This window comes from Littorina saxatilis, linkage group LG9 (assembly GCF_037325665.1).
Source record: "Littorina saxatilis isolate snail1 linkage group LG9, US_GU_Lsax_2.0, whole genome shotgun sequence".
Lineage (NCBI taxonomy): Eukaryota > Metazoa > Mollusca > Gastropoda > Littorinimorpha > Littorinidae > Littorina > Littorina saxatilis.
In genome coordinates this window covers 45,662,790-45,677,229 of record NC_090253.1, presented here as the reverse complement: position 1 = coordinate 45,677,229, position 14,440 = coordinate 45,662,790, and the positions used below count along the sequence as shown (strand labels likewise).

The 14,440-nt window shown below is 40.3% G+C and overlaps 2 protein-coding genes across 2 annotated transcripts in view; both read right to left on the bottom strand.

The window, feature by feature from the left end:
* Positions 1-550: 550 nt before the first annotated feature.
* On the bottom strand, positions 551-8,115 carry LOC138976212 (thioredoxin domain-containing protein 17-like). Its single transcript, XM_070349047.1, has 5 exons — positions 7,892-8,115; positions 6,725-6,806; positions 6,105-6,186; positions 3,159-3,274; positions 551-1,381 (listed from the first exon to the last, which is right to left on the bottom strand). The coding sequence occupies exons 1-4, from the start codon at positions 8,028-8,030 to the stop codon at positions 3,206-3,208; spliced, it is 372 nt and encodes a 123-aa protein (XP_070205148.1). The 5' UTR covers positions 8,031-8,115; the 3' UTR covers positions 551-1,381; positions 3,159-3,205.
* A 4,841-nt stretch (positions 8,116-12,956) lies between these two features.
* The window catches only part of LOC138976217 (early endosome antigen 1-like), a 45,547-nt gene continuing 44,063 nt past the window's right edge, over positions 12,957-14,440 (bottom strand). The window contains exon 23 of the mRNA XM_070349052.1: positions 12,957-14,257. Coding sequence (XP_070205153.1) covers positions 14,162-14,257 — 96 coding nt within the window. The 3' untranslated portion in view covers positions 12,957-14,161. The remainder of the gene's footprint in view (positions 14,258-14,440) is intronic.

The following is a 14,440-nucleotide window of genomic DNA, read 5'->3' as shown; positions in this document are numbered from 1 at the left end:
TAAAAGGGGGTTCCACTGTACCTGCATTTCTGGCAGAATGGCTATGGTCTTTCATGTGCCACAGTGACTACACAGGGTGAAATCAGGAGTATCTGCATCATCGCAAAGTTAACATGCGTCAATCTTGGCCTGGATTTGAACCTGTGCCCCGAAGATCACAATTCCAGTGCACCGCCAAACTGAGCTACCACACCCTACTGTTGTGATATGTGATGCACATTATTATATATTTTAGAAATTGTCTGAAGTATAGGACATTACAAGAAATGAGTGTGTTGTAAAAGTTAAATACTGTCAACAGTAAAAACAGCAGCATTGATGAGAGAAAGAGGAAGGGATTGTGAGATTGGAGAGGAAAGAAAATCTACAGAAGGAAAATGATATTCTTTCATGTGTGTGTGTGTGTTTGCAAGCTTGCTCTCATATCATTCATGGAGAGAGAGAGAGAGAGAGAGAGAGAGAGAGAGAGAGAGAGAGAGAGAGAGAGAGAGAGAGAGATGTGAGAGAGAGACACATACAGACTGACAGAAAAGTAAGGCAAGAAAACACAAGTTTTTCAGCACCGTTTATTAAAGCTGCTGAATGATTTGAGGTCTGTACTTTCTTTTCTTAAATGCATCTCCCTCAAGAATCATGTAAAAGCTAGTTCAGCACTCATTGGTATAATCATTGCACCATTGATCAATCAATGAAGAATCTATTATAAATACATGTACAATGTATAACAAATCTAGTTACTGGCTTGAGAAGGCTATGGGTCACAAACTCATGCTGCATGGTATGTATGTGTTTGGTATCAAAATAGCACAAAATATTAACATTCAAAGAGCACAAAAAAGGCCACAAAAACCGACTAAAATTGAACAATCACCTGTCTTCATTAATTTACACAGGTTTACTTTTAGATTTAGCGATATGTCGTATGTCAAACTGCCACCTCCACTTCGCCCGAAAATGGAATTGATATATATTTCAATGAGTGCATCTATGAAGATAAAACTTTAAATTGGTTGTGAGTAACTTTTGCTATCTACATATATGGGGACTCTACTTGGCTAATCCTCCACTTACAGCTTGTGAATCATGAACCATCAAAATGGACATTCCACACTCAAAACACTCAGGGTTTCAAGAGAAAAATACCCTACACACAGAATTCAGTGGTTTCACAAACAGGGTGGAATTTCAAACACGCAAACGAACACACATTCTTTTCTTTACTATATTAATGTACTTTGCTAAATTATGATAAATCGGAACTACTTCACAAAATTTCACCAGCACAATTGAATCAACAAAACACGGCAAGACTAGAATCAGAGCCAGGACAATGTTTTTCATGAGTTTTGTAGTGTAACATCGTCTGGATAATGGGTTGGGTCTGAAACAAAGCACAAAACAAAAGTGAGTTCAAACAAAAAACAATTTGAAACACCAAAATAGTTGTTCTGCTAAATGATGACCTGTATTTAAAATTATCTCGGATCCCCATTTTGTTTAGTTTGCTTCTCTATTTATAAGTAAAAATCTTTTTGACAAAAGGTAGCGTTGTACTGATTTGTATATTTGCTTTACATTTTTTTTGTAAAAGTGTGCAACGCGACAGAAATGACAAAAGAGCAAGCACAACTTTACACACTTATAGAATAACGCACATTAAAAGATACATGTATATGATTGTATCTGTGCATCAAAGCCAAACATCCGCATGCATGCGGGCATATACATGCACGCACACACAAACACATAAACACACAAACAGGTCAGGGCCTCACATCCACGTCGGGCATCGGACATATGAGGATATTTTTTTCAAATGTCCTATACATTGTTCATGCAGGAGGACAAATGTCCTATTGTTTTTGTCACAAAGTGGTCAATGTCCGATTATTATATCATTTGATCCGGACATCGTCAGTACTTCTCAATTGACAGTAGTGTGAATGCTATTTTATCGATGTATTGCGAAGCGATGTGTAGCAGACGAAATTAGACACTTTGTGCCTCTAGTACCAAAGAGTTTCCAAGGCTCGCAACTCGGAATGCTCAAAGCCAGTTGAGAGTTGCCTCCCTTCGCACTTTCCCCGAAAATAACAAACGAAATCTGATCCCAGAAAAGGGACAGAAGAAATTACACTTCAAGTCCCTTCCCTCATCATCTGTCAGTAGCACGGAAACTGAGCTTCCTCCAGCCCCAGAGCAGTTAGAGCCCGATCGCCCAGGTGAGAATGTCGATCGCGATAGTCAAACATTGGAGCCGAAGAAAAACACTACCCCCTCCCTCACCCCCACGCGTAACTTCGTCTCAAGCTGGGCGACATCATTCCCGTGGGTGTCGCATGACCAAGAGAGGAAACTTATGTTTTGCACCTCATGTCAGCACACAGGGAAGTCCAACACTTTTACCGTTGGCTGTTCGAACTTTTGCAAATCGGCCCTTACCGATCATCAAGAAACCAAAGACCATGCTGTTAGTGTGCAAGTGCCATCTCTCCAGAGAGACAAGGAGATAGTTGAAACCCGACAGCTGACAAAACAAGAAAAGGGGGCAGCTGTGGCAGTCAAAGCTGCTCACTTTTTGCCCAAAAAAGTATTTTTGTTCTTTTACCCTCGTGTCAAGAAACTAGTCAAGTTTAATTATATTTACGTTTTGTTACGGGAAAAAAATGTCCTATTGATTTGTTTTTGTTCAGGACAAATGTCCTATCACTTTTACATTGGCCAGGACATGTGTCCTATGCTACCTCTCATGAATGTGAGGCCCTGACAGGTACCTATGAGCCACAAGACATCCTTTCTTTTCTTTCCTTTTTTCTTTTCATTACTTTATTGTCCCATCACTGGGAAATTCGGGTCGCTTCCTCCCAATGGAAAGCTAGCAGCAACAGAGTGTATGTGTATGTGTGTTTAGGTGTGATCAGCCACCTGCACTTACGGCAGATTGACCGAGGTCCTGTATGGGCCACAGTGGCGACACGGGAGTGGAACAAGGATATCGTCTCTAAGTATGCACGTAAAATTGACCCGTGTCCGTCCCAGCCGGGATTCGAACCCAAGGCCCTCAGATCACAAGTCCAGTGCTCTATCGACTGAGCTACCGGGTTACATTCAAATGTCATTTGATCAAAGAGGGGATCAAGTTATTCAGCACATCTTACCTCATACAATGAAAGTTACTTGTTCCAGAAATTCCTGGCAGTGCTCTTCAATCCTCCTCAAAGAACATTTGGACCAAACTTTCATCTGCACACTTTGCCTCTTCTAGTCTGCGGGGCTGAAAACGATGGTGCGGAAACATAAACCACATTCATTTACTACACATATAGGCTGAAAGTGAAACTATTTGGAAAATAGGAGATAGCAGCCCTTGTTTTTATCAGTAACAGCTGACACGTGGTAGACAAATGTTATACAGAGGTACCCCCTTCTTTTCTCAGACTTTCTGTTCATAAGTTTTGTAAGGCCCCCCCCCCCCAAAAAAATATAGTCTGTTTACGGTATCCCGACTGACCCTATTTTTTCGCACGACCCTAGCCCTAGACGTTTTTTTGGCATTTGGGAAAAAGAAACAAAAACGTCTTTGTTTTTTAGCAAAATAGCTTAAAAATATGTTTTTTTGGAGAGAAAAAAAATCCCGACCTACCGACCCTATTTTTTTGGCCTATGTTACCGTAAACGGACTTTTTTTTGCGGGCCTAAAATGACTCCCATTTTAAGACTCCATCCTTTTTAAAGACACGATTTTCTCAGACTTTTGGAGGGTCTTACAAGGGGTGCTCCACTGTACACACATAGGCTGAAAGTGGAACTATTTTCACAATTATGCAAGACAGCGGCCCTTGTTTTATCAGCAAGAGCTGACACAGGGTAGTCATATTATATAAGCGTAAGCCCTGCAAGAAATTCACATGTGACCCTGATTGAAGTGGAACTACTCAAAGAAATTCACATCATGTGTCCCTGTTTTTACATTTAGTCAAGTTTTGACTAAATGTTTTAACATAGAGGGGGGATCGAGACGAGGGTCGTGGTGTATGTGTGTGTGTGTGTCTGTGTGTGTCTGTCTATCTGTGCGTGTGTGTGTGGAGCGATTCAGACCAAACTACTGGACCGATCTTTATGAAATTTGACATGAGAGTTCCTGGGAATGATATCCCCGGACGTTTTTACATTTAGTCAAGTTTTGACTAAATGTTTTAACGTAGAGGGGGAATCGAGACGAGGGTTGTGGTGTGTGTGTGTGTGTGTGTGTGTGTGTGTGTGTGTGTGTGTGTGTGTGTGTGTGTGTGTCTGTCTGTCTGTCTGTCTGTCTCTGTGTGTGTGTAGAGCGATTCAGACCAAACTACCGGACCGATCTTTATGAAATTTGACATGAGAGTTCCTGGGAATGATATCCCCAGACGTTTTTTCTTTTTTTCGATAAATACCTTTGATGACGTCATATCCGGCTTTTTGTAAAAGTTGAGGCGGCACTGTCACACCCTCAGTTTTCAATCAAATTGATTGAAATTTTGGCCAAGCAATCTTCGACGAGGGCCGGACTTCGGTATTGCATTTCAGCTTGGTGGCTTAAAAATTAATTAATGACTTTGGTCATTAAAAATCTGAAAATTGTAAAAAAAAAAAAATTTTTTTAAAACGATCCAAATTTACGTTTATCTTATTCTTCATCATTTTCTGATTCCCAAAACATATAAATATGTTATATTCGGATTAAAAACAAGCTCTGAAAATTAAAAATATAAAAATTATTATTAAAATAAAATTTCCGAAATCGATTTAAAAACAGTTTCATCTTAATCCTTGTGGGTTCCTGATTCCCAAAACATATAGATGTGATATGTTTGGATTAAAAACACGCTCAGAAAGTTAAAAAGAATAGAGATAAAGAAAAGCGTGCTATCCTTCTCAGCGCAACTACTACCCCGCTCTTCTTGTCAATTTCACTGCCTGTGCATCGAGCGGTGGACTGACGATGCAACGAGTATACGCTCTTGCTGTAAAAATGCAGTGAGTTCAGTTTCATTCTGTTAGTTCGACAGCTTGACTAAATGTTGTAATTTCGCCTTACGCGACTTGTTTTTTATTTTTTTCGATAAATACTTTTGATGAAGCCCGAATTTCGGTATTGCATTTCAGCTTGGTGGCTTAAAAATGAATCAATGACTTTGGTCATTAAAAATCTGAAAATTGTAATAAATCTTTTTTTTATATAAAACGATCCAAATTTACATTCATCTTATTCTACATCATTTCCTGATTCCAAAAACATATAAATATGTTATATTTGGATTAAAAACAAGCTCTGAAAATTAAAAATATAAAAATTATGATCAAAATTAAATTTCCGAAATCGATTTAAAAACAATTTCATCTTATTCCTTGTCGGTTCCTGATTCCAAAAACATATAGATATATGTTTGGATTAAAAACACGCTCAGAAAGTTAAAACGAAGACAGGTACAGAAAAGCGTGCTATGCAGCACAGCGAAACCACTACCGCGCTGAACAGGCTCGTCAGTTTCACTCCGTTATGCACAAGCGGCGGACTACGGTCATTGTGAAAAAATGTAGTGCGTTCAGTTTCATTCTGTGAGTTCCACAGCTTGACTGAATGTAGTAATTTCGCCTTACGCAACTTGTTTCTCTTTTTGTCTTCATTCTTTATAAACAAACAAAACTAAGAGGGGAAAGAAAGGAAATTTAATAATTCCTTACAGACTAATACCTCAGAACCTGAAAAAATTAAATGCCCGAGACACTGTCAGTGTGAACTAGGAAGAAGAAGACCGGCTATCCTGACTATCAATTACAAGTTCATTGGAAACTGTGTCGTTTACACTTTGAAGTAGGCTGTCTCAATTTTAGAAAAGCAAAGCTTTTGAAGGTACATTCCTGCGTGTGAACCATCATGTCAACCCTCACAAACGTGTTCAGGCTTTTGCATGTGAGGAGATCATCCTTCAACTAGGATTACATGAAGTCTTACTCTTTGAGTCTTAATCAAAAACTCCCAATAGTTTCAGAGATACAGACACTTTTATGAGGCTCTGGGTCGTCCATGACCCAGGAAGGTTAAGGTAAGCATGTTGCCTATTACTCACTGTGCCGATTTTGAGAAGTGTTGGGACAGACTTCAGAAGCAGCTTGGGATCCTTTCGGAAAATGTTGCTTTGGTCTTTCCAGCTGAAAACATACCAAGAAGAAATACGAGAAATGACAAAAGGTGACATTCTGATCTGTGTCACAAATGACACTTAATTACCAGTATTACTTTTGTCAGGATGGCGGTAAACAAGACTGGTTACATCAGGAAGTCACACTCACAGAGGGAAATTATTGTAAGTTGTAATGTTCAATAAAGCAGTACCCTGGCTTTTCCATCATACAAAGAACGCCTAAAACAGGGCTTGAAATGGTACCAGTGTGGGCTATTCAAGTGGTAAAGTAAAGCAGAGGCGCACTTATATGGGTATCTAAGAGCATATCCCCCCTCCTCCAGGAACATTTTGTTAAAATGCACAAAATCAATGCAATCTGGTGCATTTTCGGCACCACTTTTGAGTGAAAAAGAGACAAGAATAACAAGATTCTGGCATTTTCAGGGGCTGGAAACTGTTTGTTTTAAGCAGAAAACAGGTTTACGTTGGCTGAAATCCTATACAAGGAGAATGTCGAGCCCTGCTTAATCAAATAATGAAAAACAAAAATGACACAAACTCACAAATCTCTCTTGCCAACTCCACAGTGAATAAGGACAGCATCTGCTGGGGCAGCCTTCACGCTTTTGGCCACCACTGGTTCAGCTGCAACAATTTATTTATTTATTATTTACTTTATTATCCCAATGCTGGTAAAATCAGGTTGTTTCCTCCCAGTGGAAAGCTAGCAGCAACAGAGTCGCGCTACCCAGGTGTGTGCGTGTTTAGGTGTAATCAGCCACCTGCACTTATGCCAGAATGACCGAGGTCTTTTAGTTTTACGTGCCACAGACTGGTGACACAGGGGTGGGACATGAATACCGTCTCTGAATCTGCACATTAAATTGACCCGTGTCCGTCCCGGCCAGGATTCGAACCCTGGGATCACAAGTCCAGTGCTCTTCCAACTGAGCTACCCGGCCCCTAATATGGTAACATTTAGGAGACAAAAGCTTCTTTGATTTCACTTAATTTCAAAAACAGTGTTGTTCCCACCCTCAGGGGATGATAGGTCACTTGGACTTGGACGGAAAATATGTATAAGTTCAAATGTACTGACTGTGTGGGAAAATTGATGGTCAGAGGACCTCCTTCATGTCAAAATTATCCGATGGTCGAGCGGCCCAGTGATCAGACCAATGCCTCAGAGTCAGATCAAAAAAGTAATTGCGTCAATTTATTAACTGAGTCAGTTTTTTAATCTAGGGTCTGCCTGAATGGGCCAGAAGTCATGTGAGTTCTGTCCCTGAGATGTACATGTACCTCAAAACCTTATTATCTAGTAATCTACTCTAGCCTTGGGAGGAAAAAATATGGGGGAGAATTAAAATACTCTTACTTTTCTTATGCCTTACTTCACAATACAAAATTCAAGATAAAAAGTGCATGAATGATGCACATAGCATATATATTCGTATGAGTGTGTGTGCAAGTGTGTTTCCAAGGCAGCTTAATATTAATATTAATTTGGAAATAATTTAGTAAATTAACAATTGTCTGTGCATACTTGACTTTCTAAATCCCCCCCCCTCACGACGACATGTTCAATCAGAATTTGGTTGATGGGGTCAAATGGCCCATCGTTTGTTTCTCCCAGGCTGAACCCTGCAGGTCAACTGTGCTTTATTAGACATCTATCTATAGACGAACATGTATGTGATTGTGAGGTGCGAAATCGTTATCGGACTTACCAACCACACAATCCGGACACCAGCTCCCGCCGTTTTCATCTTTTGAGCCACAGAACAAGGCGAATGTTGTGCTCCCTTTGTTCTCCTCCACTGCCTTGTTGTAGGCATCGTGACCTTCAACGTGGACTTCTTTTACCATGGTGATTTATGGGCGTGAAATAAGATTCTGGCTAGCTTCTTTCTCCACTTGCGCTTTCTTACATGTGACTTCCGTGTGAACAGGAAGTGACGTTGTATGGGGTAACTTGGGGTTCTATTCAAGCGCATTTAATGATGACGTCATAATAAATACTAATTTTTGGCTCACGTAAGTGTAGCCTATGCGATCGTAACTTTGTCTGTCTGTGCGTGCGTGCGTGCGTCTGTGCGTGTGTATGTCTGTGGTAGAAACTCTAACATTTGAAGACGTCACATTACATTGACGTCACATTATGACGTAAGAGGGTTAGACGTCACGCGAAGGAAGTACTGACAGTCTCGGTCATTATTATTTTGAGCGCGCCGAGACTAGTTGGCAGTCGTGTCCTTGTAAGTAGGCTACATGCAGACAGACAGATCTAGATCTAGTGTCTCGCTTTCCAGTGCACAGTTTCACCTATGCTCTTTCTCTGTGTGTGTGTCACTGTGTGTGTGTGTGTGTGTGTGTGTGTGTGTGTGTGTGTGTGTGTGTGTGTGTGTGTGTGACGGAGTGATTGAGTTTGTGTTACTGTTTGTCGATTTCTTACGTGAGCCTTGATGGCTTCGCCTCTTGTTATTAGCACGTTCATACTGGCAACTTGAAACCCGATTGAATGAAGAACAGTGTACTTGTAAGCAACCATTATGAAAGCTGTATTTGAGAGTGGTACACAAAGTACAGAAAATTGGGAATTCATCCTCGTGTTGAGGGTGTCCTTGAAAAACGCATCCTCTCAAATCATACACAGAAACACCAGGGACCCAGCATCTTTGTAGGTGTGTGAAGGAGCAAGAGAGAGAGAAAGAGAGTGTGCATGCAAAATGGGAAGGATGGGCGCAGTGGCGTAAGGGTAAGACATCGGCTTCCTAATAGGAAGGTCGCGAGTTCGAATTCCGGCCGCAGACGCCTGGTGGGTTAAGGGTGGAGATTTTTCCGATCTCCCAGGTCAACTTATGGGCAGATCTGCTAGTGCCTTATCCCCCTTCGTGTGTACACGCAAGCACAAGACAAAGTGCGTACGGAAAAGATCCTGTAATCCATGTCAGAATTTGGTGGGTTATAAAAACACGAAAATACCCAGCATGCTTCCCCAGAAATCGGCCTATGCTACTTGAATGGCGGGGTAAAAACCGTCACACACAGAACAAAACATGAGTGAACGTGGGAGTTTCAGTCCATGAACGAAGAAGAAACAAGAAGGGCAAAGCCTATACGACTCACATGCTTGACCTTGACCTTCAGGATCAAGGTCAAATAACTAAACCTAGCAATGACACACTAAGAACTGCTTTACACATTTTTCCTACCAAAATACATGTGACCTTGACCCAAGGTCATCCAAGGTCATGCAACACAAAGCTGTTAATTCAAGACAGGAAGTACAATGGTGCTTATTGGCTCTTTCTACCATGAGATATGGTCACTTTTAGTGGTTCACTACCTTATTTTGGTCACATTTCATAAGGGTCAAAGTGACCTTGACCATGATCATATGTGACCACATGTGTCTCATGATGAAAGCATAACATGTGCATGTGCCCCACATAATTTTTAAGTTTGAAACAGTTATCTTCCATAGTTCAGGGTCAAGGTCACTTCAAAATATGTATACAATCCAACTTTGAAGAGCTCCTGTGACCTTGACCTTGAAGCAAGGTAAACCAAACTGGTATCAAAAGATGGGGCTTACTTTGCCCTATATATCATATATTATAGGTGAGGTATTCAATCTCAAAAACTTCAGAGAAAATGGGAAAAATGTGAAAAATAGCTGTTTTTTAGACAACATTTATGGCCCCTGCGACCTTGACCTTGAAGCAAGGTCAAGATGCTATGTATGTTTTTTGGGGCCTTGTCATCATACACCATCTTGCCAAATTTGGTACTGATAGACTGAATAGTGTCCAAGAAATATCCAACGTTAAAGTTTTCCGGCCGGCAGGCCGGACGACTCGGGTGAGTACATAGACTCACTTTTGCTTCGCATGTGAGTCAAAAAATGGGAAGAAACAGTGAAGAAAGCACACTCGCACAGACAAAAAGAGAAGACAAGCATTTTGTTCATGCTTCTATGAATTTTTATTGCATATCTGTGACAGAAAGAAAGGAAGGAATAACACAATGCACAACATAAAGGAAAACAATTCACTGGTAGAATAAATATTAACAGTAGAGAATACTTTCGGCAAAGGAACTTCTTGACACTTTCTTTATTTGAGGTTTAACGTCGTTTTCAACCATTCAAGGTTATATCGCGAAGTGGAAAGGGGGGAGATGGGATAGGGGAAAGATGGGATAGAGCCACTTGTTAATTGTTTCTTGTTCACAAAAGCACTAATCAAAAAATTGCTCCAGGGGCTTGCAACGTAGTACAATATATGACCTTACTGGGAGAATGCAAGTTTCCAGTACAAAGGACTTAACATTTCTTACATACTGCTTGACTAAAATCTTTACAAACATTGACTATATTCTACTCAAGAAACACTTAACAAGGGTAAAAGGAGAAACAGAACCGTTAGTCGCCTCTTACGACATGCTGGGTAGCATCGGGTAAATTCTTTCTCGTCCCAACCAATATGGGACTCCCCCTAACCCGCGGGGGGTACTTCTTGACACTTAACTAGAGAAAATTCCAGATGTTGCTATTTGATGTTTGAAATACACTCCTCACTAAATTCAAACATTTATACAAATACTGGAACTTTAGAACTTTTACAAATAAATGTCAAGCATGAAACACAAACAAATGTGAAATGAAATATATCTGGATCTGGATCTGGATACGCCTGGCTTGGTGGTTGGCGGGTGCGCCACAGAAGCCGACAACGACTATCAACGTGACAAGTAAAAACTTTGATAAACTTAAATCTGAGAAAAGTGATGTCACAAAGCCGCCACTTTCAAGGTGGGTGTTCTTTATTGAAAACAGGGGCTTATGACTAACCACATCACATTAAAAGCACTATCATCAAACTTGGTAACATCAACATAAACACTCAACTTTTATCTACCGATTCCACCAAACCTGTTTCATCTCAGTATTAGTTAGCCCCACCATATTCACATTACTTTCATTCCCCTCAAAACTCTAACCCCGATTTTAAGAGTGTCAAAAATCGCATATCATATCAGATTGTCACCTGCTGCTAGTCAAAAGGTTTTAAAAATTGCTTTGAGGACATCCACGATAAGAGGTCACACACAAATACATTCTGGAAACAATATAACTAAAGTAAGAGAACTCAAACCGTTACTCCATCACACTAACAGAACAAACATTAGAGCAGAAATATTGTTCCCATGCTATTGAATGCTTAGACTATTAAAATTGCATACAACTGCACACATAACTTTTTCTGGTGTGCTTGGTAGGAGTTCCCTTCCTTCACAAACACCACAGTTGTTCCCCTTTATGATACACTTTTGCAGTTATTCATTGACTGGGTGCAGACTCTAAAGTACAGAGACAAATTATACCTCTTTACGCTAAGGTAACTGAGACCAGCCAATCAGCGCGCAGGAAGAGTTACTCCTCGCCGCAGTGTGTAAACTAATGCTCACATACTACTCTCGGCTATGTTTTTTTTATCAAGGCTTTGTCAACATACAGTTCTGTCCGACTGACAGTGCTACAAACATTCACTGGATTGGAAAATGTGTTAGTTTGTGAATAACCTTTTAAGTTTTTAAATGACCAGGAAAACAAGAGGCGAAGCCTTCAAGGCTCCCGTAAGAAATCAACAAACAGTAACATAACACAAACTCACTCACTCCGTAACACACACAGAATAGTCAGGTTATAAATACAAGCCACTTTACCTATGCAGCATGGTGACCCTACAATATGCGAAACATGTCGACTGCAGCAGCCTGGTTCTTAAAATAATTCTGACGGTCAACACAGCCAGAAATGCCAACAAAGACAAGAAAGCTGTTGCAAGGTAAGCTTACCAAACGTTACATAGCGAATCATATGATAGTGCGTAAACAGCAAACAGTAGATCTACAATCAAAGAGAGGATCGAGTCTGGAATGAAACGCGATACAGATCTAGCATTCAAAAACTGTCTTTCACGTTCAAGGAAGTTGTTGCAAAGTACTTAAGACTTACTAAATTGTACAGACAAAACCATGACAGTGCATGTTTTGAATCTGAGGAAAAAATCGTGATCATTTTGACTTTGAGAACAGATTCATTCTGTTTCCTTATATCTGCATGTTCAAGTAAATGGTGGACAGTTTTTTTCGGGCAGAGTAAACTTAACTTGAGACTCTACTGCAAGTCTTGAAATTCACATAAATCGAACCACGAGCAAAGACATCCAAACATTACAGGCACTTTAGATCAACTCATTTCACTAGAGGTGACTGCCTAGCACTGTGTTTGACATCCGTGTCTGCTGAAATAAAAAGAAATTAAAACAAAACGGATTAACAGTAGGTGACACGTTATGAGAGTGGGAGACACTAGATCTGTCTCTGAACTTACCGGGATACGGCTGCAAGATCGACACTGACTGCCGCGCTTTCGACAGCTCTTCCTCGCGTGGACATTGAAAACACGCTGTGCAGATCAAATTGTAGGAAATCTCCCTTTGGTATCTTCTTTATTTACTTTTCTGGAGCTTAGAAACCGAACAACATGAAATCGTCTTCCCCGGCGAATCGGCGAGGTGAGAACTGGACCACAATCCTTCGCGCGACCCCTGACCTGATCTTGACACCTGACCTGCCGTCTGCATGCCAAACACGACACAAACCAGTCAACTGCTTGTACCCCTTCAAAACCCCCCACCACCCGTTTTCTTTGGATACACGCTTTAACTACACACATGCCGACACAATGTTGATCATTGCTTCAATAATTTGAAGATGGTGCTTGAAAATTAACCACGTGAAATGAGTATTTCGGTGTTTAGCCAAAAATGTTAAAGTTTCTACCACAGACATACACACATACATACATACGCACGCACGCACAGACAGACAGAGTTTACCATCGCATAGGCTACACTTACGTGAGCCAAAAACCACAGAAAATAATATAATAATTTAAATAAAAATGGAAAATATTGGTGCACTGCTACATGTAATGCAAATACGTTTCAGGTCTTTTCACGAACTAGCCTTTGTTATTTTTTTTAGTTTTAGTCAGATACCAACACATTCTGAATGAGTAGTCCAGCCTGAGAAAATGTGTCAGGAATAAATCGCTTTCGACAAAATAGTCCCGGTTGAATCGGAAGGCAAGGCAGTTAACCAATTAGGCATCTTCCCAAGACTCGCCGATTACTCAGGCGAGTCAAAAAAGAAAAGGAAGCATTGCTAAATCCTTTGAATAAGTAAAATTGAAAGGAAAAAATATTCGATTTTCGAGCTTAAATACCTTTAATTTGGGACATGGCCTTTTTTATTTCTACTTCCTGTTCTCAGGGGTAGACTCCAGTCTTAAAACGTTAGGCTAAAACTCTGTAATGTTGCTCTTTATTAGCTGCTGCCATGTACTTTGACCAGAACTCCAGGGTAAAATGTGATTGCCTCTTGCTGTTTGTAGATAACTGGACACAAATAAATATATAGAATCAACAAAACAAACATGTTCAAAAACAACTAGTACTGTAAACATCAAAAAAAATGTACAGAAAATTGGTAGAAATGCAAACTTGGCATGAAACAGCTGGACATGTCTTAAAAAGTGTCGTCAAAGTTAAAAAGTTTAAAACAGATTATCTTCAGCACTAAGGAGTTGAGTGTACTTGTACAAGAGAGTAAAATCAATTATGAACCACATTCAAAGGCAACTGACACTAGTCGAGTTGTGAAATGCAATTGTGTACGCTTCTAAACAAGTTACACACAAGGCCGAGTCGGCATATATGTAGATTTTGGAGAAAAACACATCTATACCTTGCTTAAATCCTACTGTATATCTCTCATGTTTCAGTCAAGTCTCTGTCTGGTTCTAAAAACTTCACATGTCCGCCAAGTCAGCTTTTCAAAATACACTGCTGCCTGATTCAGTCCAAAGATGTGGCGTCAACATTAAAGCTTAAAACGGCCGATGAAACGTTGCTAAGACAATCCACGATTCACAGCGGTGAAGATTTGCTCTCCCCTTGAATGAGGGCCCGGATCTGGTGAAGGCTAGAATTCGGTGACGATGATCTGGATCGGCCATCAGCAATCTGTGACAGATGATAATTCAAAACCCTTTTAGCTGATTGGTTAATCCTTTTTGGTTCAGAACAATCAAGGAGCTGTTGTTATTGTTTTACATGAGTACATGGACAAAAATCCCTGCGCTTAGAACTGTACCCACGGAATACGCGCGATATAAGCCTCATATTGATTGATTGATTGAAAAATAC